The 25,631-nt window shown below is 43.6% G+C and overlaps 1 protein-coding gene across 31 annotated transcripts in view; it reads left to right on the top strand.

Annotated features, from left to right (window-relative positions):
* The window catches only part of LOC108047040 (CUGBP Elav-like family member 4), a 127,645-nt gene that overhangs the window by 27,133 nt on the left and 74,881 nt on the right, over positions 1-25,631 (top strand). For all 31 annotated transcript variants that reach the window (XM_044461731.1, XM_044461728.1, XM_044461726.1 and 28 more), the window contains one exon: positions 3,326-3,374. In XM_044461731.1, coding sequence (XP_044317666.1) covers positions 3,326-3,374 — 49 coding nt within the window. The remainder of the gene's footprint in view (positions 1-3,325; positions 3,375-25,631) is intronic.

The following is a 25,631-nucleotide window of genomic DNA, read 5'->3' as shown; positions in this document are numbered from 1 at the left end:
CATTTCCAATCGTTCAGTTATATGGCAGCTATAGGATATAGTCGGCCGATCCTTATGAAATTTGGTAGGTCGGATTGATTGGCCAAAAATAAAATCCATAGAAAATCCCAACTTCCTAACTTTACAAACACCAAAGTTATGGCATTTCCGATCAATCAGTTATATGGCAGCTATAGGATATAGTCGGCCGATCCTTATGAAATTTGGTAGGTCGGATTGATTGGCCAAAAATAAAATCCATAGAAAATCCCAATTTTCTAACTTTACAAACACCAAAGTTATGGCATTTCCGATCAATCAGTTATATGGCAGCTATAGGATATAGTCGGCCGATCCTTATGAAATTTGGTAGGTCGGATTGATTGGCCAAAAATAAAAACCATAGAAAATCCCAACTTCCTAACTTTACAAACACCAAAGTTATGGCATTTCCGATCAATCAGTTATATGGCAGCTATAGGATATAGTCGGCCGATCCTTATGAAATTTGGTAGGTCGGATTGATTGGCCAAAAATAAAATCCATAGAAAATCCCAACTTCCTAACTTTACAAACACCAAAGTTATGGCATTTCCGATCAATCAGTTATATGGCAGCTATAGGATATAGTCGGCCGATCCTTATGAAATTTGGTAGGTCGGATTGATTGGCCAAAAATAAAATCCATAGAAAATCCCAATTTTCTAACTTTACAAACACCAAAGTTATGGCATTTCCGATCAATCAGTTATATGGCAGCTATAGGATATAGTCGGCCGATCCTTATGAAATTTGGTAGGTCGGATTGATTGGCCAAAAATAAAATCCATAGAAAATCCCAACTTCCTAACTTTACAAACACCAAAGTTATGGCATTTCCGATCAATCAGTTATATGGCAGCTATAGGATATAGTCGGCCGATCCTTATGAAATTTGGTAGGTCGGATTGATTGGCCAAAAATAAAATCCATAGAAAATCCCAATTTTCTAACTTTACAAACACCAAAGTTATGGCATTTCCGATCAATCAGTTATATGGCAGCTATAGGATATAGTCGGCCGATCCTTATGAAATTTGGTAGGTCGGATTGATTGGCCAAATATAAAACCCATAGAAAATCCCAACTTTCTAACTTTACAAACACCAAAGTTATGGCATTTCCGATCAATCAGTTATATGGCAGCTATAGGATATAGTCGGCCGATCCCGGCCGTTCCGACTTATATACTGCGTGCAAAGGAAAGAAGGGTGTGTGCAAAGTTTCAATCCGATAGCTTTAAAACTGAGAGACTAGTTTGCGTAGAAACAGACAGACGGACAGACGGACAGACGGACAGACGGACATGGCTATATCAACTCAGGAGGTGATCCTGATCAAGAATATATATACTTTATAGGGTCGGAGATGTCTCCTTCACTGCGTTGCACACTTTTGACCAAAATTATAATACCCTCTGCAAGGGTATAAAAAAAAGAAGTGAAATGGAAGTCGAGTCTGGGGAGCCCAGAGAATGGATAGCAGAGGGCGCACAACCTGCATGCAGCTTAGCCTTGCCTTTGAGATGCCCTGAGCTCAACTTGAGCTGAAAACATTTTCCAATTTATTAAACCACGCCACATCAATCATTCATCAGCAGGAGCAGAAGAAGGAGCATCCCTGGCGCAGGACGTGCGACTAAATGAACATTTTTCGGTTAAACATTGGTTTAAATTCTGCGGCGTCACCACTTTGAACCCCTGTCCCGCTGTCATCGACATCGCCTGTATATAAAATCAACAAGGCTTCAGTTCATCGACCACTTAATTTATCCAGCTGAGCTTTGAGTAAAGCAAAAGCGCATTTATGTGTTGTCTGGCGAAGAGTGATGAAGTGGGTGGAACTGGGGGATTCAGCATGCCTTTGGTCAGACAGAGAAATGCACTTAATTGCCGTTAGCCGTGTTTAGCCGACCCTCAGTTCCAGCTGCAGTTACAATTAAAAAAAACAGAGGGCCAATAGCAGTTTGGGCCTCCGACAATTCGGAGCACCAGCAGTCATTCATTATGCATTAATGTAAATACGGTAAATGTTGTCCAATCATTAACATAATTGAATTACAAACAAGTCCAATCGCAAGCAGAGAGTACCCCCGAAAAATGTACCATGCGCGTGCATAAATCGCAATTTTAATTACTCGCCTCTGACTAATGGATTGTTCCGAAAAAACACGAATTCGTAGCTGGACTACACCATTAAATATTTCATATTGTGGGTGCGGGTGGGGGGGTTGTTACGAGGTGGCAAAGGGCTCACCCAGACACCCATCCACCCACGGTTATATAAAGCAATTGAATTTTGCAGTTAAAAGCTTCAATCATTTTCAATTGCCGCAAACTAATGGTGTATTATAAAATATTCATGCGACAAGCGGCAGGCGATGAGACGACAGACTTCCATGCGGCCATGCGGCTAATGACAGAACGAGGCGCAGGACCTCCGAAACGGACCGAGGACCTCTGGTGATGGGCCAATCTAAGGCCAGGAAACCCAGGGGCGTGGTTCGGTGCCGCCCCCTTTTGCGGTGTGTGTGTGCGGTGCAAATAAATTACACCTGAGAGAGAGATAGAGAAAACTGAACTGAACTGAAAGGGTCGCCTTCTGGCTGATTATTGATTTGCTCGGGCTTCTGCGGTTTTTGTTGGCCATCCGATTCGAACATTCCGTATAAAGCCCTCAATTAAGTTTTATTTTAATGCATTTCATTTGAACGTCTTTTAATGGGATTTTTCGTGCTCTGGCACGGGCATATTACTCATTTGCCATAAACCAAAAGGTGACCACAACACGTAGCCGTTCCAGACCCATATTCACCCCAATCCCAATCCCAGTCCCACTACCATTCCCATTCCCGTTCCCCATACCGATCCCAAGTGGATGAACAGAGAGAGAGGACGTTAAGTGTTGGCTGGCCAGAATCGACATGGGTCGCTTGGGTGAGATTTAAGCTTTAATGATGCATGAAGCGGCACAGGATGTGGCTGCCCAGTCGTGGGTAAAAGGCAATGAGCGCAAATGTGCAGAGGCGAGGGCGAAGCGACAGGAGATGGGCTTGCATATTGAGTGGCATTTAAATGCTTGAAAATGCTTCGCTGGCCAAATGTGTTTTGGGAGGTGTTTATGAAGAGCTTCTCTCGACCACCAACGCAAGTTGATTGAATTTGAGGGGGCTGGCCGGTGCCAACCACCGACTTAATGGACTTTCCTGCTAACACTGTTAACGCAAAATCTCTTTTTCAGCCGCCGCTCTTGTTTCGCCCGCCCCAATATTAATTTAAGCCTCTTTTCTGCTCTTTTTTCATTGCAGATGAACCGTGCTTTACAGCTGAAGCCAGCTGAAAATGAAAGTCGCAGCGGTAAGTAATCATCTGCCATATTCATTTATGCTCTGTAGAATTGTGTACTCCCAGCCAGAAAATCAATTTGTGAACAACAAACCGAAAGTAGTCTCCATAGGTGACCCAAAACAAATAATTACGAAAAACTTGACCCGTCTTTTTCTTTGGGGAAAGTTTTTGTGCCAAAGCACTCAGCCAAAAAGTGCAGAGCCAGCCAAAGTTTGTTCGTCCCGCCTTTCCTTCCCAAACCTAAGCATTCTCCAGCTATTTTCAACACCTACAACACACGTCAGCAAAAATTACGGGCGCACTTCGATAAACTGTCAAAAGTGTCTGCAAAAATTTGACATTTCACAAAAAAAAAGAACGAATACGAACCTCGAAAAAATACTTGGAAAAGGTAGAGAAAATAGGAAAAGCGTATAGCAAAACAACGTTGAACTGTCAATGGCAGTCAGGCTGGGGAAAAAGGTGGAGGTGGGGTATTTTGGCCAGGCCTCGCTGGCCAGGGCGCCATATTGTTTTTACTGGGTCCCTCACACAGTTGTCGTGCTTCACGCTTGTTTGTGACAGCCCATCGACCCAAGTCCCCTCGATCCAATCCCCCCCTACCCCACCATATCCCCAGCAGGGCAGAAAAAGAATGATAAAGATTTGCATAATTTACACAGCACTTCAACTTTGTTTTTTGGGTCAGCCGAGTGGCACGAGTAGTTGTTGCTTTGATAAACTTATTGACAGGCTCATTATGCAGCAGCTTCAAAGTAATTTCAATATTTCCCCCGCTGTGTGGGTGCGCTGAGACGCCCCTCCCCCCCATGAGCCACCCCATAAATTTCACTCAGTGAAAGGTACAATCGCACAAAAGTATGCTACACATTTCGCAATCATCGCAGGATGCCCCCGGGCATCTAGAATCGGACTGAAAGTCAGTGCACTCCGCAATCTTTTAAGACATTTTGCAGCTGGCAGCGCTTATCACTGCAGAGCAGAGAAATGGCAGCGCCCGAAAATGTCCATTGCACAAATTGCTTGTGCACACAGACACCCTCGCCAGCAGGACCTTCGAATTCAACGAGGGGGGGGTGGAGATCAGGACACACAGCCATTGCTCATAACAGTCGCTGTCGCTGGTGTGTGTGTGTGTGTGTGTGGCAAAAAACCTTGACAAAGTTGATGTGTCAAATCAGCAGCCAGCGAGCGAACGACAGGACCCTCCTCCGGATGACCTTTAAACTTTGGCAAAGGACATGAAAGCACTAATCGTTACGTTGCTCCCTTTATTCATCCGTTCTTCGGCTGCTTCGATTTCGCTTTGCTGCGCGCTCCTTTTCGCCTGGCCCTCTCTCTATCGCCAGCTAGCAACAATTTAAACTTTTCTAATCCGCTGGGGATTGGGAACTTGAAGCAACTCGACTCAACTCAACTCTGGCAACTTGCCGGCAATCTGTCCGCACAATTGTGGACCTGGTCTATGGCACTAGGGCTTGGACTTGGACTTGGGCTTGGGCTTGGATTTGGACGTAGAGCTACGGAGCAGGCCCAAACCATCAGCGACGCAATCAAGTCGACATTTTTGTTTGTTGCTTTGTTTGCGCCCATCCTTTTGGCCGAGTTGGAACAAATTTCTAAGAAATTAAAGCGCTAAACTTTTTGGGCCGCTATCAGCAGAGCACTTGGCAACTCGGCACCAAGTCCTGCGACTTTTGACTTGCCCTCTGTGTGCTATTCTGTGTTTGTGTGGAGGGGATCTTTGGCTTTGGCTTTGGTTCTTTGGTTTAGGCCAAAATGCAATTAGACAAGGACAAGTTTAATTGCTGGTCTTGGCCAGGCCAAAATCCTGCCGGCTACTGCAAGTTTTCACCCCGCTGACATTTGCTTTTTTTAGCCGCACAAAGAAATGTAATTTATTTAAACTCAAATTAAGCATGAAATGTGAATGGAGTGCGGACTGGGGGGATATGAATATATTTATTAGTGTTGACAAGTGCTGAAGGAAAGCTGATTTAAAAGGGTTTCGGGCCCCAATCTCAGCCTGCTAACTTCATCAATTTTAACTTACTGAGACAGGCATTGTTGACATGTCTAGGCTTTGACCAACCCAAACTGAAACCCGAAAGTACAATTTGTAGCCTTTGTCTTTCGTCCTGCTGTATGTATATTTATGTATGTATGTCCTTCGTTTCCCGACAACGTTTGTCGCATTTGCAATCTTCTGTGCCATATCTAAGTCTGATGACTTTCGTTTCATTGGCACAGGCACACACACACATGTCCTAGCTTAGTTATTTATCTTGATATTCCTGCCCTCCCACACACTCACACAGACACACACTCACACACACCATGCTTCATCATTATCAAACTCATATTGTCGTCTGCCGTATTTCCCCTCTCTGTCTCGCCTTAACGCGTAATTTGTACTTGTCTAACACGTAATGATGTCACGTAAATTGCATACGTTCGCTTACGTTTACGTTGACGTGTTACGTTTGATATTCTTTGGCTGCCGGCGAGAACGACTTAAAGTCAAATTAATATCACTCATACGACCTGTGAGCGAAAAGAATCTGCCTTTAGACGGGCACACAAACATAAATTGTGAAATCCTCGCCATTTCCTCGTGCCGGCAAGGACGACGCACAGATTTATGTTTCTAACTACGCATTAATTTCCTTACCTTTATCCCCAGCTACCCAGTTACCCAGCTACCCGGCTCGTCTCCTCCGCTTGACTCCTTGTCACACGTCAGTAAATCAGATGCCGCACCAGCCCTCCTCCACCTGGGGCACTTCCCGTCTCGCCTCATCCATCATACTTATAAATATTCATTTCCTCCTGCGGTGCTCGCACGGCGTTGGGGAATGATTGCGAAAGATTAAAAATCAACTCCATAAAAATTTCCTCGCATCCCTCTCACCTGATGATAAATGACAGTCGAAAATTAACAAAACCCGCAGCCTCGAGAAGGAAGAACATTAAATGGAGAGCACATGTGCGGTTGTGTGGAAATTCCCAGCGAAAGCAAACTTTCCCAGAGAGCTCATTATAGGCAAAGTCTGATCAAATTGAAAAGCAATGAGCTATGAAACAAAACCCCTTTCCACATCGCCTACTAATAAGCAGGCTGCGAAAAGTTTTAGGGCGAAAACTAATAATAATAATAATACGCAGCGTTGCCCTCTCCAATGTCAGAAAAAAACTTTTCTCATTTCGTTTGCTGCCATTCACTTTCCCCATTTTCTTACGCCTGATTACGCATCTGAATTGTATTTTGCCTGCTTTTGTTGGCCGAAATGTTCTCGCGAAAAGTATTATTTTGACCATAAAGTAGGTGACACTTTTTCTACCTGCTGGCGGCCTTATTAGTGTCAACATTTTTATGGCAGCTCTTGCAATTTGATTAGCGAAAATAAAGAGCGACAAATTCAATTGAATTTGTAATATAGATTGACTGCCAATGATGATTGGCTTCAGCTGCGACCGCGACTGCTCGGGGCTGCCACTTCTTTTATCTGTCCCACATGTGTTTTCGTGGGGTGCAAATTAAAAGGACGAGGGGATATTCACCACTAAGCCCCAAATAACAAAGCCTCCGAGCCCAGACAAAAGGCATAAATAAAGCCAAGGCAGCATCTACGCCTAAAAGCAGACATCAATTTCTGCCTTTCTGCGTTATTCGTTTCGTTTCGTTTTTCTTTTCTTTTTTCTGCGCTGTTCTGCTCTGCTCTGCACTTGTCTTCTTTTCTCGGGCGGAGGAGCTCAATTCTTTAATCAGCTTAAATTCACACGTACCAAAAGCGACGCACAGCCATTGATTGGAGGCTTACCCTCCTTCCAGGACCTCCTTTTTTTCGCCGACTCTTCTTCTCCTGCGGCTGAGACTGCGTTGCTTTTATCAAAGCCAGTTCAAAGGCTCGTATGTGTATTTAGGCTTTTATTGTTTTTGACCTTTTTTCTCTGCGAGACGAAATAAAAATCGATTTTTTCGCACACTGACAACTCACGCACAAAAATTCAGGGGGAAAAGCAGAGCGAGGCGAAGGAAAGGAAAAGCCAGCTCAAATAAAAGTAAATCACAAGCATCGCTGCTGGCAGCATTCGCAAGTTCAAATAAGCGATAATAAGTATTTATGGGCGGGGCAAACAGATTCTCGATTCCGTATATACCGAAGGCCCCAAAACAGCCTGCTAAATGCGTTTTAATGTTTTTTAAACTTTTGCCTTGCTCGCCCTTAAATATTTAAGTATACTTTTAGGCGATTCGAACGGGCCGTATAGTTTCCTTTTCATTCCCTTCGACAGTTTTTCCTCTGCGCATCATTTTTCTTCGTTGCTTGATTTTGTTTTTACGAGCGACTGAAGCCTGTCAATTGGCTGAATGCCTCGTAAAAATGCCAGAGGCCTACAAGGAAACTTCCCTTCAAAAGGAAAACAAAAAGGAGGCCAAAAAAGAAAACGATTTGTTATGTTTTCTCAGCGCAGCGCCAACAGGAAACGGAAAAGCACACGAAGACCATTCTGTCTCCTTCACTCTCTGTTTTGTTTTTAGTTTGTTATTCTGTTTTCCTTGGGCCGCTGCTTAGGCCTGCCAAATGTCATCATTAGCGTTTCAATTGCCATTTTAGTCCGTGACACTTGAAGCATTTGCATAAAATACCAAAAGTCAAGTTTGTTGACGTAGACATTTTTGATGGGAACAAGCCGGCTGATGTTTACCTTTGGCAGGAGAGTGAAACGCATCTCTGAAGCAGCCGAAGGAAATATGCTCTTACTCTGATTTTGTACAGAGCCTATTTTTCTGAGAAACAAAACAAAAAAATCATGTTAGAATTTTGAATACTATTTTAAATCCGATGTTAGAATTTTGAAAACTATTTTAAATCCGATACAATTTTTAAGAAATGTATAAAATCAGTGAAAATAAATTTAAAATTTGTTCCGCTTGCTACTTTTGTTTCTAGTTTAACAATCTGAAATTTGCTTTTTCCTTAGTTTGTAAATTTAAAATTTTAATAATGTAAAATTAAATAATATGAACATATAATAAATTATTATAAAATCAAACCCATTAAACTTAAATTTTAATTAATGTGTACTGTTTGATTATTGATGTTTAATGGCTTTAACTTTAACTTTACTTAAGAAGTTTCTTGACATTTACACTGAAATGTATGTCCCCTCCAACTTTTCCACCACCACCACTACTTCCAATTTATGAGCCATTCCGCCTTATTGAATAGAGTTGACGCGGCTTAGCCACGATTAAGCCCCATTCTTATGGCCGCCCTTTGGCCTTCCTTCCACTCAGGTGCTCCCCGCTGGACGCAACACAAAAACATTTCTCTTTGAGCCGATCTTATCGGTCCGGCAATTGTCTGACGCTTTTTGCCTGGGTTTTCTGCTTTTGGGGTGTCTTCATTTTTGTTTTGGCCAAGGGCCAATGATAAGCGACACGCAAACGCGACACTTTCGTGTGATGATATGAGCGGGGGGAAAGGGCCACAAAGGTGAAATTGTGACCGCAATCAATAGACTTAGATGAGTGCCGGAGAACAGGGGGCAGGGGGGCGTATGTGTAATATAAAAAGTAATTATTTCTTATGCAATATGGGCGACCGGTCTGGATAAACATCTGGAACAGCATTTTATTGCCGCGGAGTAAAAGGGGCAGAAGATGGAGGCGCATTGTTTTTAATTGTTTGTCGTGGCAGAGTTGCCAGGCTTCTTTTTGCAACACAGAAAATGCAATATAGATCGTAATCTTAATTGCATTTAGAGTGCCCCGCATTGTAGGTTAATAATCATAAATGTTATGGTAATAGTTACGAGTGTTGGGTCAGGTTTGTGGGCGGGGGGTAGCTGGGGGCGTGGCAGGTGCAGGACATTTCAGTTATTGTCGAGCGTTTCAGTTACAGTTTGTTGTGGTCACAACAATGTGAGAGTAAGTAACTGATTTAAAGCTTTTGGAGGGAAGGCAAAAAGCAGTGGCAATTAAACAAATTGATATGTGGCCTTTAAACGGAATAAGTTAGCATAACTTAAAATATTATTACCTAAGCTAAAGAGTTGGCCTTAGAAAGAATTGATTTTCATCCCTTATAAAATATTTAAAAGGGTTTAAAAAGTCAAGTTCCAATCTAAATTTTCATGTCTTGCTTTATATCCAGCACCAGCTTCTCTCAAAGCTACCGTTTTCCTTCTTACTTTGGCGTGATGTGGAGTGATTGACCTAGCTCTGGGCAAATTTGTATTTATGGGCAGGGGCAGGGAAAGAAAAAACAAACAAGCCAGCTAGCAAAACAAAGCAGGACACCGAAGTAGAAGGAATATAAGCTGCACATACTTTAAATGCAGTTGGCGGTATGAGCAGATGGCCACGAGAATCCTACGGAATCATGAACATGACTTTGAAGCGACTTTGAGCAGGGCAACACTGTGCAAGGAGGACAGAGGCACAGGACACGTGAGGAACATTAATCTTTTCTCCACCAGTACCAACTCAAGACTTATACAGTCCTTGGGCTCCTTGCAGTAATATTCCTGCTTAATGAGCTGTGGCCCTCTGACTGGGCATTAAAAATTATGAAAAGACGGGCAAAAAACTGCTTGGCGGCAAATGCATTTAAAATGCAATAATAAAAATGATAATGGCATTATAATACTAAGCACAGACAGGCAGGCTTTCGCATTTAGAAACAATGGCCAAGGGAGGCAGCAGAGCGCATTTGATGACTGAAAGTATTCTACATTACTTGCAGCTCGTTAATTTTTATAGATTTTCCCGCTGTCCTGCTGTTGCCTTAACATAAAATGTTGTTAGAACACCACCTACGCCCCAATATTGATTTCACCTAAATTAACACACGCAGAGAAAACTTGTCGCCAGAATATAAAAACAACAAAATTTCGTCCCGAAAACTTGTTTCTCCCTGTTGTGGTCGTCCCCCGTTGTTATTTTTATGAGACATTTCATATTATTTTACTTTTTGGCTCCGACTCTTGGCTTTAATGTGCCAAATTTCCACGCAAACACCCCGCCGTCAGCCAACTGGCCAAAACATGTCTTTGCTTTCTGGCAGACCTCCTCCTCCGCCGACGTCTTCTATTAACTTATCAAGATTTGTAAAGTATATGAGGCGAGCAAGCACTGCTGCCGCTGCCTTTGTGCAAGTAAGTAAGTGTGGTGGGGCTAAGGAACGCATAAAACTGCTATCTGTCTCCTTTACACGTCCCCTTGTGGCATGGGGAATGGGAATGGGGCAGAGATACGGCCAAATAGCGTGTTGGCAGGCCACAAGGAGCTCTGTGGTCGATGGAGGCGTCCTGCGGTCGGTTAATACATTAGAGCAGTTGCACAGGATATGGAAATTATCGAGGGCACTGCCCACTTCCCACTTGGAGGCGTTATGGGAACCCCCCAAAAACCCACGAACGTGTCACAAAAACTGTGCAACAGTATATAGCCTGGGACTGCTTTAAGCCAAGTCTCTCGTCATCGGTCAAGAGTAAATGCAGTTGCAACTGCAGCAGCACAGCACATCAATGACCTGACAGATAAGGGAGCTGGACTCCAGACTGCATAGCCCATGGGCTACACTGCGGGAAAACGTAAAAGCAATCATCAAGAAATTTGAAAAGTGACAAAATATGAAAGCAGAAATATGAGATAATTTAAAATATCATTTAACATCATCATCATAATTTATATGTAGGCAAACTTTCACAGATCAAGTACTAGTTTGAATTTGTTAAAAATATATATATTTGATGAGGTAATTAAGTTCTTATCGGACTTATACTATAATTCGTAACCTAAGGAAATAACAGATAAATAAGTCTAGAAAAATCATTAGTCTTTGTGAGTTTTAGGAACCAAGTGTTTCTGAAAATCTCATTTTTAGAAAGCGATTTTGTGAAGTGCAATCTAAATATGTGCAGATTCCAGCCTGACGACCCATTGGTCTGCTGTTGTTTTCGTCTAGCGTTGATTTTACCTTAGATGTGTGTGTTTGTTTTGTTTACGGGATTCGAAATGCGGGGGTGTAGTTGGGGTTGGGGGGCAGCCTGCTAACTAACTCGACGGCTGCCAGGACGCTTAAGCCTTCAATAGCAGGACCAAGCCAGCAGCAACTAAACTTTTTAGCCTTTTTGTTATGGCCAGGATCAGGAGAGCGTGGCCGAACCAGAAGCGAAAAACAACAAGCAACCAGAAGAATTTATATGATAAGCGTAGGACAGGCAAGCGTTTCGGGGTCCGTCAACGTGAACTCCAGGGTCGAGTCCTGGTCCGAATCCAGCCATGTCCTGCGAGCCGGCTCAGTGGGAGACTCTGCTTTCAGCGATAGTGGGAGCGAGTGGAAAAATACGAAATATGACAGCAGCAGGAGGCCTTTTGTTCTCCTCCTCGGCAGACAAACAACATCAAAAATAACAACAAGCAACAACAACTATAAGTCCAATATGTACGCTTTAAGCATAGCATATTAGTTTGTTCTGGGCGGGGTTTTTGGGGATGGTGGGGGTTGTTGGTCTCTGAAAAGTGAAAAAGAGGATTCCCAAATAGCCAGCAGACAGAGACTGAGAGCGGCTCTATCCTGCGTCCTGAGCCTGATGTAGTTTGTTGTGTGAAGACAACAACAACAGCAGCAACGGCAACGGCAAATATTGTTTGTAAAGCCAAATGCATGCAGGATCTGGCCATCAGGAGGTGGAGTTCGGGCAGGGATAATGGGTGGTGCCAGGAGGACAGGACGGACAAAGGCTTCATCGTGCGGGTCAGCGAGCTTCGCTGCATGACTTGCTGCACTGCATAGATGGATGGATGGATAGATGGATGGCCGGCTGAATGGATGACTTGCCGGCGTGCAGGACAACCACCCTCCAAATATATAGATATAGATGGCCGTATGACTCGACTATGTTTTGTTGCGGGCCACATTTGCCCCGGGCAAATATCTCTTCATATACACACACTGCCCCCGAAAACAACAAGCGATTTGTAGGAGTAAGTGCATTGCTACCGAGTGGATTGCCGAGCTTTAAGTTTACTTTTGCATAGCAAACAAACAGAATGCCACCAAGAGCGGTTCGATAAGCTCACCTTATCAGTTCATTTCGCTAACAAATTGCATGGGAGGGGGGGGGGGAGATACCACCTACCTGACCAGGCGAACAACTTATTTGATGAATGCCCATAGTTAGACGTCCTTTGCTCTTTCTCCACCAACTTTGGCTATAACTTGCAATTTGTGCCAAGCAATTATGAGTTTTCTTCAAAACAGTTTTCATCTCCCGCCAGGATATAATGTTGCCAGAACGAGTCCCTGGGTTTCGTTCTTCTGTGTGCATTGTTTTTAATGTTCTCTGGCAGAGCAAATGTAATGCAATATAAAACAAAAAGAACGACTGGGAAAAAATGAGCAAAAGGCATTAAAAGGAAATGCTCACTTTCAAGTTGTTTGTCTCTCTATCTCTCCGCCCCCCTCCCCTGTGCGCACACAATTGTCGAGCAGAGTCCTGCGTCCTGCGTCGAGTCCTGCTTTTCGTCCTCATTCTCATTCTCATTCCCGTTCTGTTCTATCTTGTTTGCCTCAAGTTGCACATTTTCTTGTTGCACTGTTTGACGTAATTATAATTGAAGTGAAGTCATGAACGAGTTTCAGTTTCTGTCTGGCTCTGCCGCTTAGCTCTCTTTCTGCCTTTTCCAGGCCATAATGAGCATGTTAACAGGCAGACAATGGCACTCAAATGCGAGTGTGGTCTGAGCCATAAGCTTCATCATAATTTTATTACCCTTCTGTGCAGCAAGGGACCGTTTGAATGTCGTTTCAAAGTCAAACGCTTCGTCGTCATCCTTGTACTCATCGTCGTCTTGCCAACTTTCAATTAAACTAGCTCACATATATTTTGTGAACGAGCACCCAATAAAATGTAATTTTTATGGCAAAAAATACTGGGTGCCCTGTTTATATCCCTATCACCCCTCACACCCATTAATCATTTATTTATTAATTGCCAAACTCATCTTCACTTTCATTCGATTACGTTTCTGGCATTTTTCAGCAGCTCATCTTTTTCATTATCCTAGTAAATTTTTTTACTATCAGACAATGTGACGTCCTCGTCCTTCGTCGTTCGCTTGCGTTATCCTTCATCTCGAGGCATTATCCTGTTTTTGTAATTAAAAACATGCGCGTTCCGCTCGCTTATTTGATGGACTCTCCCCCACAGTTCCCCACTATTGCAGTCACTCGCTGACTGACTAAATGGCAAATTTCATTACGCTGATGAGTTTATAGTGCTGCCAGCTGGTCTCAGCCAGGAAAATGATACCCTCCCTTGGCAACAGTTGTGTTTTATAACCACCAGGCGTTTGGCTAATTATTATTTGGTATTTAGTTTCCGATGGCGGATTTTTAGCAAGAACATTGCCAGCCATCTTCCTCAGTCCAGAAATTCGGTTGGTCTGACAGCTGTTACGGCTCGAAAATTGTCTCCATTATGAAACAAAACTGGCAATTGGGCCCGAATCCATTTAGCCATCTTATCCCATTTCACGTGGTGCTTTCACATGAGCACAGTGGATGGGAAGTTCCGCGAAAAGGACATGCGGGTGGCTGGCCGTGGCCGAAAGTGACATAAATATGCAAGTAAGCTCCTTAAAACGGCTCCTCTTCGCTGGCCGAAGCGAACTGGGAAAACTTATTAAAATTACACAGGAAGGGGAAGGCACGGATGGATGGCAGGACTCGTCCCTTTAAGCCCGCTCTTCTGCATAAGCAATGAGACCCACTGGGAACAGACGATAAATTTCTGCCCAAGAGTTACGTTACGTCTGCTGGCAATAATTGCAACTGTATTTTAAAAGAATTATGCACGTGCAATTAAATAAAGCGACAGCGCTTGAAAGTGTGCAACGGATAATGCAATAATAACAACAATAAATGCTGCTTTTAGGGTGGACCGTCCAGACCAGTTTTCCTGACAGTTATTGTTGTGTATTTAACTGTGGCCGCCTTCCACTGAGCAGCATGCAAATTAACTTTCAATTTCCTAGCTCCCCTCCCCTGCCCTCTCCGCCCCTGTCCCCCCCAACCAGAGACAATCAAAACAAATTTGCATAAATGTTGCCAAAGCAAAAAACCCGAAATAGCTGACGACTTTGCTTGGTTGTTGCTGTTAGTTTGGCCAACGACCCAGAGAGAGAGAGCTAAATTTGAGGCAGGGGCAGACAGACGAGAATTTGCGAAACAAAAAGTCTAAATTAATAAGTTTCTGGCCAAGAGAGGGAGGGGCACAATAAAGAAGGGGGCTGGCTGAAAGGAGGTTCCCCTGAAATAAATTACTGCTAGAGATCTTGCCCCGTCATCTCTCAAACTGACAGCAGACGCAGCAGGCAGTCTGTCGGGGCTGGAAATGCAGCCTGTGGACAGCTTCTCTACCTCTCCACCTCCCCTCTTTCCCTTTGTCCATTGTCCGAGTCCACTTTGTCCTGGGTAGGTCCTTCGTCCTGCGATGCCATGCGATGCGATGCGCTGCTGTCCTTGGTTCAGAGTGCGGCGTCAAAAGACATCAATAAAATGGCGACCACTGGCGGCATTCGCCGGAATGCAAAAATACAGAAATACCGAAATGCTTTAAGCTCAGCGGGATGTTGAATTTAAGAACTCCGACTATGGGGCATCCCTCGCAGGTCACAAATGTCCTTGGCAAAGGGCGAATATCGACAGCTATCATCATAAATCCACCGTCGACGCCCCCACTCGTTTTCATTCATTTTCAATTTTCGCTGCGCTCTCTTCGCAGCGGCTGGCTGTGGCGCAAAAATTTCACAACTAATTGAATATTTAAAACTGCCAAACCGCAATTTCAAATTTATTACCCCAAGGGCGGGATGGTGGTCACTGGGCCATTACCTCACTTTCGGCTGGGGCTCTGGTATAAAATGTCACTTAATTGCAATTTAGTAAATTGTTTTCCATGTTGTATAACAGCAGCGGCAACAAGCCGTCGCGGTGGGCGTGGCACAGCACAGCCCAGCACTCACACACCTACATATACACACACATGAGTATTAAAAACCATAAATTTTGCGGTGATTTATCTTAATTTAAATGTTGCAACAATACATCGGACCAGAGCCGCGTTATAGTCGGCTTTTGTTTAAATATAACAAAGCAACTAAGAGTATGCAATGGTGCACATTTTTTCAATGAGTATATATATGTAAATTTTTGCCAGGATATGGGTGTAATGTGGCGCATTTCGTGTCGTCTACCCCGGAACATAAATGTAGATGTAGATGCGGCCAAAGAATGTTGTAGCTTTTGTTATTTGCCGCCATGCTGTGTGCGAAAAATCAATTAAAAATTCATCAAATAATTAACAAAAGCAGCGCGCTGAGAGTGCCGTCGCATTGGGGAAAAACGGGGGGGCCACCAAGGGGTTAAACAATAGCCGTCTTCTTCTCTGGGGAGTGTTTAACTTGGCCTCGACGGTGGGAGGGATTGGGCTGTAATGCTGCTTTGGCTGCTCTTGCTGCTTTTGCTGCTGTTCCATGTGTGCGACGCGCAAAACAAATTAAATTCAATTTAGTCAGCAGCAGCCGACGGGGGCAGGATAATGGGGGCGCCTCCTGCAAGAAGGTGCAATTTTGATGGATTGCTTTTGCCTGCCTGCTCGGATGCCTGCCTCCTGTCGAGTGCACAGGAGTTGGGCAGGACCTTGTTTGTTGCTTAGCTGCAAACTTTTGCCTCCGTGTGCGTGTGCGTATGCGTATGTGAACGCCATTTGCATATGTGTGTGTGTGTGTGCAAGTTGAGGCCAAGTTAACGCAGCTGCATTTAAACTTTGTTTGCCAAATGGCCGGGAGGGTGGGACAGCTACAAGAAATTAAAAACTTTACAAACCAACCCCCCCGCTCCTCATTCAGGCTTAATGACATTAAGCATTAAAGCATAGCATACTTTTCCGAGCATAGAGATCATTAAAGTTCGCTGACTGGGTTCTCCATTAACCCAGACCGACGTTCACTTTTGGCCCACATATTCATAATTAATTGTTTGCCTGAGCAGACTTCTAAGTGAATTTCGTTCCCTTATTAATGGCCGACTACCTCGGGCTGTCTGTTTTGGCCCGAGTGGCTAATTAAACACAAAATCAGATCCCGACCGGAGGCAACAATTTTTCTTTTCTACCTCAGGCCACACCAAAAATCACAAATTTCCGTTTTTTAATGAATGCGCTCCACGGCGTAGCACAAAAAAGGGGTGGCAATTGTGTAAAGGGCGTGGGTTGCCACGATAACACGTCGCAGGCTGTAACTGTGTAACTGTTCTGGAGTTGAAGGCGAAGCGGCGTGACATGTCAGGTTTGCCAGGCATTCAGCAGGATCCCTTTCCCATTCCCATTCCCTTTCCCTTCCCATTCCCCCGACCCCACCTAACTGAAGTATGCAACTTCATTTATAACAGAAATAAAAACCCTTTTTCGGCGCGCCTGACTTTTGGCTTTTTGTAATTTATACGCGCTTAAAGGCGTCATGTTGGCAACACCTACCAAATTCCTTCCGCCCCACTTTTCTGAGCTTTTTTGCATAACGTCAACGTCTGACAAATGTGCCATAAGCAGGAATGATACGATGTGGGAGGGGGGATGGAGGTTTTTTAAGGGCGCAAACTTTTGCGTGCGGTTGTTCGGTTTGGTTTGCTGCTGGGCAGCGGTTAAAAAACTTGTGGCCAAATAAATGGGCAAATGGCAGAAAATGACAAATGACCGTCAATCATGACAGGCCAGACGGACCAAAATGTGGGTGGTGGGGGGTGGTTGTTGGTGTGTTGGCGGCGGGTGATAACGCTAAGCTCTGTCTGGGCGGCCAAAAACACACCTGCTGGTCAATGACAGTCGAAAGCTCATCAAATTGGCTGAGCCAATTTCTGGTCTTTTTCTCTGTTTTTTGTTTCGGGGACGCCATCTAAATGAGTGTTTTGAGTTAGATAACTTGACCGGCTCGAATTGAAATAAAATATGGCAGCAATTAGTTGGCCTTATGATATATAGTTTGGGAACTGCATTCGCAAAGAACTCTATTTGGCGCTCCCCCCTGGGACTTGGTAGCTTTTTTTTTGACTGCCAAATGATGGCATGTTTTCGCATTTCCACCCTAGAATTTACAAAACTTTTAAAGCCGGCGTATATAAAAAACGCTCAATAAAGGGAACGGGCGGGAGAATAAACAAAAAGCGCGGGCAAATCACTTTTTAAATTTAATTTGACACTTTCTTTTCTTTCTGAGCTGTGAGCATCAAAGAAGAGCCAGAACGCCGCGACTACAAAGTGTAAACTTTTCGAAAAGAAATTTCATTTTCGTTGCCCAAGGGCTTCGAGTAAGGAGTATGCGGCAGGGGAGTCGGCATTTAAATTCTGTCGCCTCCTTTTTGGCCGAAAGTTAAATGTTTTGTAGTTTTCATTTAAGTGCAAAGTTTTTCTGCGCTGCATAAACTTTGCGTTATTTCACACGCAGGTATTATATTGCCAAAGCAGCGTACAAAAGCAAATGCAATAAACGGAGGAGAGAAAGGCAAAATGTTTGCAATCTCATATTAAATGGCATCAACAACTTTGTCTCCGTTTGCCAGAGCGCACTGAAAGTTTCCCCCGCTTATTATATTCAATAAAATATTTTACAGTGGCACTTTGGGGGATAACCAAGCCCGCCTTCACGAAAACTTCGCCATCTCGGGAAAAAATTTGATAAGATTTTCTTTTTGGCTGTCGGAATTGTCTATCTCTGCCTGCAAGCAGCAAGCAGCTTCTTTTTCCATATCTCTCTAGCTCTTTGGCGAGATTGCAAAATTGCAAAACTAAAATTGTAAATTTTAGACGGCGAACGGTTCTGTTTACTCTGCGAAGTTTCTTGGTTTTTAGTGCCCCATTACGCATACGCAGCGTTGGCCAAGCGTAGCATGCGAACTTATGAATGACTTGGGCTGCTTAGTAGTGGATAAAACACTATGTAAAGTGGGTCTGAGTATCTCTGCCACTTGCTGCAAGTGAAATCCATTTTTCATTTTCATTTTCACGACACGAACTGCAATCTCCGCGGCGATCAATAGAAGGTTCCATGTCCTTCAGGTGCGTGTGAGTGTAAAGTCAACGTTTTTCCGTTTGACTTGATTTGAATGCCAGTGAATTTCCCCCCGCTGTCGTCGCAATCCTCCATTTCTCCGGCCGTTCATTCATTGATTCATTTATTTCGGTAGGCACTTGTGCACCTCGTGCGCTTTCTGTGTGCGCTTTCAATGACACATTTTTTTTTTGCCCCGTCGCCGAACGGCGTTTGATTGAGTGCCTTTTCCATTGGCAGGCAACAAACTTAATCAATTTCAGCGCCTGTGTCCAAACAAAAGGAGTGCCCAAAGGCTGGAAAATTGCTCGGCTCTCGTTCTACTTGTTCTGGAGAGCTTTGGGTCTCTGTTGCATAGTTTTCAGGGGCCGAACTGGTGGACTGAATCACCGCCTTTGCAAAGGCGGTTGGCAGCACTGTCTGTCTGTCTATCTGCTAGCGTATCTGTGTGTTTACCCAACGCAAACGCCATAAAATAATTTTGTTTCAACACAAACACACCCACCGATAGACAGAGAGCCTCGAACACAGAGACATATTTGCCCAGTGCAAATACGAAACACAAATGTATATATTTAATTTGAGCAAATAACTATTTTTGGCAGCAGACAGACAGACAGACGCAACACCTTCCCCCCTTTTCTATGTTTGCCTTCCCGGCAGTTGAAGCCGCCGCCGCATGCAAAATATTTGAAATAATTAGTGTAAAATATTTGCATAGAAATTATTTGTTGACTTGCGGCGGGGGTGGAAAGCCGAAAAATTCTTCGACGCCTTAATTGAGCCCCGCTGAGGTGGACCAAATAAATGAAAGGGCAGGTTTAGTTTGTGATTGCACCATTACGAGTCGGCAGTGCGGTAGGTAATGCCAGTAATTCAGTCATGAAATCTGTACCGTGCTGGGTAGGTTATCCAAAAGGTAATTTCTATGGAATTAAAAACATTGATTTTGACATTCAACTCAATTTTTATAAAAAAAGGTCTGAGCTCAGTAAGTTACTCATTTTTAAAGCCAGAAAAATAATTCTTAGCTTAGTTTTTGTGACATGATATTAGAATTTGGTTTTGTTCTTTTAAAAAACTAAAACTATTGTATTTGAAAATAGTTTTTGATTGAAGTGAGTATAAGACTTTTAAGTAGAGCTGATATAAAATCTGTTATTTTCCAATGACTTTTTAGAGGAAAATATGGATTGTAGATTTCCGAATATCTAAGATAATGATCGTTTATAAAATGGCCCTCTGATGTCTGCTAGATTTCAGGAATCCAGCACTGCAGACAGTCTAACTAATGTTGCAACCTCGAGTGTAGCCAGCATGACTGTGACAGTCAGACCTTTTAATTAAAAACTATTTTGCTTTGCATTTTTAAGGCCTGTGGCGGAGGGCGGATTTCGGGGAGGGGAGGGGAGGAGATAGCTGCGGCGAAGGGCGTGTGTACCCACGCCCACAGCTTGAGCTGGGAAATTTTAGCATTTTAATTTTAATTTAATGTGGGCGTGGCATGGCGTGCAACAGTTTCTGCCGCTCTTCGTGTGTACTCCCTTCTTTTTTTCCATCCTTCTTCCCTTCCTCGCTGCCCGACTGCATTAAGTCAAACGTAATCCGCACATGGCCAGCCACAAACCGGGCAGAAGGAGACAGGACACAGTACACAGTACACAGGACACAGGACTCGGGGTAAAGGACAAAGCAAGGATATCTCACCCTGGCCACTGGGACTCCTCTTACTTTTTGACTTTGCCGGTTGGTGCTGGCTGGTGCTGTTGGTTTTCTGGTTAGCTTCCCTTCTAGTCCTTCTCCTTCTCGAGGTCGGTTTGCTACGGTTCGGTTCGGTTCAGTTCGGTTTGGTTTGGTTTTGGCTTTCGGTTTGCTTTGACTGGTTTCCCAGCTGCTGCTGCTGCTGCTGCTCAACTGGACTTTGCCAACCGACGTTTCATTAAGTTATACAATTTAACGCCCTTTCAGCAGTCGCAGTTCTATTTACATTTGCTTTGGGTCAAATTACACAAATTCTACGGGTGTTGGTTGCGGCGACAAAGGCATCGAACGGCGGCGTCTAAGTCTGTCTGCGTCTGGTTCTTGGTCTGGGTCTCCAAATAAATTTCATACGAACTGTTTGCCCAACGTCTCTTGGTAATTTAAAACTTTGCTCCTTTGTTTTATCGCCGAGGCAAATATTATTGAACTCGGGGATCGGGATTTGCCCCATGCTGCTATCCATAGCTTGGATATCCATCCGTCCTGACCCAATTAGAGTGCTACCTGGTGTGGCTTTGTCCACAGGTCGTAGGCCAAAAGTTTTCCAAAAGGAAAGCAAAGCAGTAGACACCGAGAACCTTTGGCCAATTTTCCATGCTGCCATTATCAAATTGAATTTCGCATGCAAATTGTTTTCGGTCTTCTAGAAAGCTTTCAAGTTTTATGACACGGAAATTGGCTCTTGCAAGTTTCTGCTTTGGCCAGGATGCTGCTCCTGCCTTCCCGTCGTGTCTCGTCGACTGTGTCCTGGCCTATTCCCGCCCAAGGAAAAAAGGGGGCGGTAGTGACTCACGTATCCAGCACGTTTTTGCACTTTTTAACCTTTGGCCAAGCCAGCTCACTCGCTGGCATGCCACACTAATTTCGAGCGCCCAATGCTAATTATGATGTCTTTTACGTGCCAACAAACGCTCAAGTGACTTACCCCAGTCGGCAAGGAGTCGCAGGCTCCACTCAAATATTTATTTTACTGTAAACTCAACCTAAAAACCGTAGACGACTGCCAAACCCCATTCAAAATTCAAGTGGGCGTGTTCTGATGACATGCTGCCTGCTTACCTTCGGCACGTAATGCGCTGGGGGATTCGCCAGTATTAGCCAGGCTCGCAGGACTGCCAGGACTCGAAAGGAGGCAGTGGCAGTGGCAGTGGCAAAGGCAGTTCCACTGACTGCGGCAGAGTCAGAGACAGAGGAAAAAACAATATTAATAACAGAGAGCCAGCCCACAGAGCCCAATCTAGAGGGCCATAATAATACATCAGCTGTGGCAATGCCCCCGCAAGGGGTTGTGCCAAAGAACGGCGAGGACATCGAGGACATCATCCCAACCAGGCAGCTAATAGTCCACCGTTCCGTTCCTTCCTCTCCATTCCCGCCTCCCGGAATCGCTGACGAACTGGGAGACCGGAGTGAACGATCCGGCGAACGAACCAACGAGCAACGCTTCATTGAAAAGTTTCAGCGTAATGGCTTTTGTTTGGCGTCGAGTCGCTGGGGGAGTGTGGACTGGGGGGCCGGGGGACTGGGGGAATGGGTCTTTCTTCCATAGCATTAAGTAATTGATTACATCTCGAGGGACTTTTAAGCAAGCCGAACCAACACGAAATGGCACGACACTATAAACCTCATAAATTTCTATAAAACTTGACTGCTCGGCGCAATACAGTGTAAATATATATATATTTCCTATTTTTTTTCGCTAAACAAGGAGAGGGGCATCTAGCAAAAGGGGTAGAAGAGCAGATTGGGCGGAGCTCCACACTAAATGTGGAAGGGGATGCACAACCAATTTGACTAGCCGCCGACCTTTACCGTGTTTTACCATAAACAATAACCATAATTTAAGTCCCATTCCCCACGAAGTCAGCGTTAATGTGGTTAGCAAAAGGCAATGACTGGAGGGTTGGTTAATGGTGTCTCTTCAAAGGGAAAACTATAAGTAGCTAAAATACCATAAAACGCTAATTGCTTGAATTTACATTAGGGGCCAATATCATGAAGCACCAATATATCAAGTTTAATTTATAGAAAAGTCAGTTCATTGATATATAACAATCGTAATATCTCATTTATTTTTCATCGTTTAAGTGTCGGTATTTATAGTTTTAAATAAAACCGCTAAGTTAATATTGTAAAATCATTTTAAAATCCAATGCCAATTAAACAAACTATTTATTCAATTTATTGGGGAAATAGGTTGAAACTAGTCTGAATTATACATTTAAAGGCAATAATTTCCAAAGTTCTCTGTCACAATTAATAACAGATAAACATAGAATTTAGATTTGTGTATAAAAGCAATGTCGATTTATAAAGCTTTCATTCTGAGCTTAAATATTTTAGCAAAGTGAATACTCTGACCTTGTTAGCCACTCACACTACTCGTTTTTACCTAGATATTTCAATGAACCTTTCCGCCAACCTCCCATCTTATCTATCACTCTTTTCTTGCGCTGCTCACGTTTCGTTGTGGATTTTAAATTAAAAATACAGCGAGTTTTGTGCGGGTTGTGCGGGCTGCCAAACGAAACAAATAAAAACAACGGAAAGAAGACAAATAACCCCGCCCATCTGGGGCGGTTAGCCATTTTTATGGCGCCTAATTGCACATCGCTCCCTGAGAGAAACGGAGCGGTCCGAGTGTGGAGGAAGGACCCGCGGGGGGCGGGAAGGACTCGACCGGGCCTCGGCTGTTATAATCATAAAATTGCTTTTGTGGCATACAAACCGGTTATATTGCTCCCGTGTGATAGTCGCCCCCCTTCTCCCACATTTTGTCCCTCAGCTCCAGGGCTCCCACTGCTTCTTCATTTTCTATACAAATGAAAAATGTTGCGGTTTATTTTCATTTGGAGTTTTTGCCGAGTCCGCGCGCTCTAAACATAATTTGTTGCATTAATGTTGGCCACATACACTGGAAAATAGAGAATGAGCTTCAGCCACCCCCACCCATCTCTCATTTTCCCCAATACACACACATAGTTTTTGTTTAATTTCAATGTAAATTGCTTGAGAGGGATGTAAAGTGCAGGGGAGGGGGTAGAGGTTCATGTGTGTGCCCTGCTAATTGCTTGGAGCCCTTGAGCTAGAAATTTTGCGCATAATTAGTGGCAAATGTGCATATGGAAAATGTGTTTGGAAATTGCCCCGAAACCTGAACGGGTCCTGTGCATATATATTTTAGATACATATATTCCATGACATGGGTTAAGCTCTGGTTGACTTGCCCGCAGAAGAACGGAAACAATTCCACTTTAATCAATGTTAAACTGCCGCCAAGGAGCGCCCATTCGCTCCCCTAGTCGGTGGAAAAGTTTTCATTATAATTTTTTTAAAACGAACCCAAAGCTCCTGATGTCAAATTTGCCTGTCACTCCATAAACCTACATTTAAGGACTTGAAATGCTAAATGCCCCATAAAATATACAGGCCAAGGCATACTAACCGCCCCGCCAAGGTGAATGGACAAACATAAAAATGAGAAATAATAATGCCATTGACAAATACAAAGCCATAAATTATAAATGCGAAATGCTTACTTATACACGAAATCTACTTTTCCTGCCGCACAGCACAGCAGAAAAACACAAAAAGAAAAAAAACACAACTGACAGCGAGGGTGCGATGGCCAAGGAAAATGGAAAACTGAAAACGCAACAGAAATACAAACCGCAACTTGTTATAAAATTAGTAAAATTTTCTCAGCAAACATTTACATTAACTACAAGGCCCACACACACAGAAGTATTCCCCAGGAAGGACCTCCTTCTCCTCACAAGGACTTCAAAAGACCCATAGAAGCGTAACAAGGAATAAGGAGAAGAAACCAAAGCAACAGCGGCAGCAAAAATAAATAAAAAGCAAACGAGACCTGAGCCTGGTCCCAAAAGTATTAAGAGAGCAAAGCAATTAAAATATGAAAATGTACAACTTTCATCTTTTTGAGCTCATTGCATAAATCATTTCGAATGCTTGACAGGGCATTTCGGGGTGGGGGGTAGGATCGCTGTGGGTGGTGGTTTTTCCACCCACCCTCTGACATTTAAATTTACTGTGTCGCTTTTGCTACTAATCAGCATAAGTCCTTGCCAAGCGCACAAATGCTGCCCGGCCAAGCCGAACAAAAAGTGATTTATTTCGAAATTGCCTCATCTCTCCTCGTTTTGGTTTACCTGTAGCTACTTTTTATTGGAGTGGGGGTTGGGGGGTAGAGCAAAAAGTAGACGGGTAGCACAGCCACGTCCACTAGCAACCGACAGTATAGGACATAATTATAATCATTGCGGCCGCGGTGGCCTCAATTGTAATTATAAGTAGGAAACTAAGCCAGCAGGGAGACTTGCCTTGATGTCAGTTGTCCCAACCAATTTCTCCAATGCCCTCGAGGCTGTGTGCTCAACATTTTACATACAACAACGCGCACAGGGGGAATTCTCGTTGCTAAGTACATGGATGCGTGTAGAGGGAATGTCTCTTCATGTCGCCTTCAATTAAAAGTTTGTACAAATTGCCAGCAATTTGTGCGCGACTCGGTTAATTGCCCAGGCCAACTGCTGGAAAGGTATCATTAGATGGGGGCTTGCCAAAAGGTGTTGCTCACAAAATTGGGAAACTTTCCAGCTGGGCGGTGGGGGCCTTACTTATATTTCAATTTTCATGTGCAGCCCGTGATATATAATTGTTTATCAAAAAGAATAAAAATTTAAATCGGCGAAAAATTCAAAAGTTGGCCAAAAGCTATCCGGATTAGACTGTCGAGCACATGCCGAATTTGCATATTTCGCCTGATTTTGTTGTAAATTCTCAACTTACATCGTGTAACAAACTAACAAACACGAGAATCAAAAATCAAATTTAAAACCAAAATAATTGAAGTGTAGGCAGCATTTTGAACGATGCATTTATGTATTTATATATATTTTAACAAATAAATACTCTGCACACATATATCAAGCGGAGCGAGGAGTTTTTGGGGGTTGATCCATCCAAACGAGATGTGCGTATATAAACACAAGTATAACCAATCAAAAATCCAATTAAAATTGAGGAAAATTCGATTTGCATGTAAAATATGGAAAAAAAAGAGACGAGAAACGAAAAGCGAAGAGAACTCTCGTCCCACACGAGGGTTGAGGAGGTGAAAACATAAAAAATATTTGGTATATGTGAAATTGAAAAGCCTGAAAAAAGGGCAGCTCGACACCAAGAGAACTCTGTTAGCATTGGATTGATGTGAATAGGGATCTGGCACCATATAAAAAATGCGGCAAAAGCAAGCGGGGAAAAATGCAAATAATAATATAAAACAAATTGTGTTACCTATAAACGAGCGGCATTTGCACACGGCAAATATAGCGATATAGTTCGGTATAATAGCTCACGAATTG

The sequence above is a fragment of the Drosophila rhopaloa genome, unplaced genomic scaffold (assembly GCF_018152115.1).
Source record: "Drosophila rhopaloa isolate 14029-0021.01 unplaced genomic scaffold, ASM1815211v1 contig_47, whole genome shotgun sequence".
Lineage (NCBI taxonomy): Eukaryota > Metazoa > Arthropoda > Insecta > Diptera > Drosophilidae > Drosophila > Drosophila rhopaloa.
Note: the sequence above shows the minus strand (reverse complement) of the source record. Positions and strands in the feature narration are given on the sequence as shown.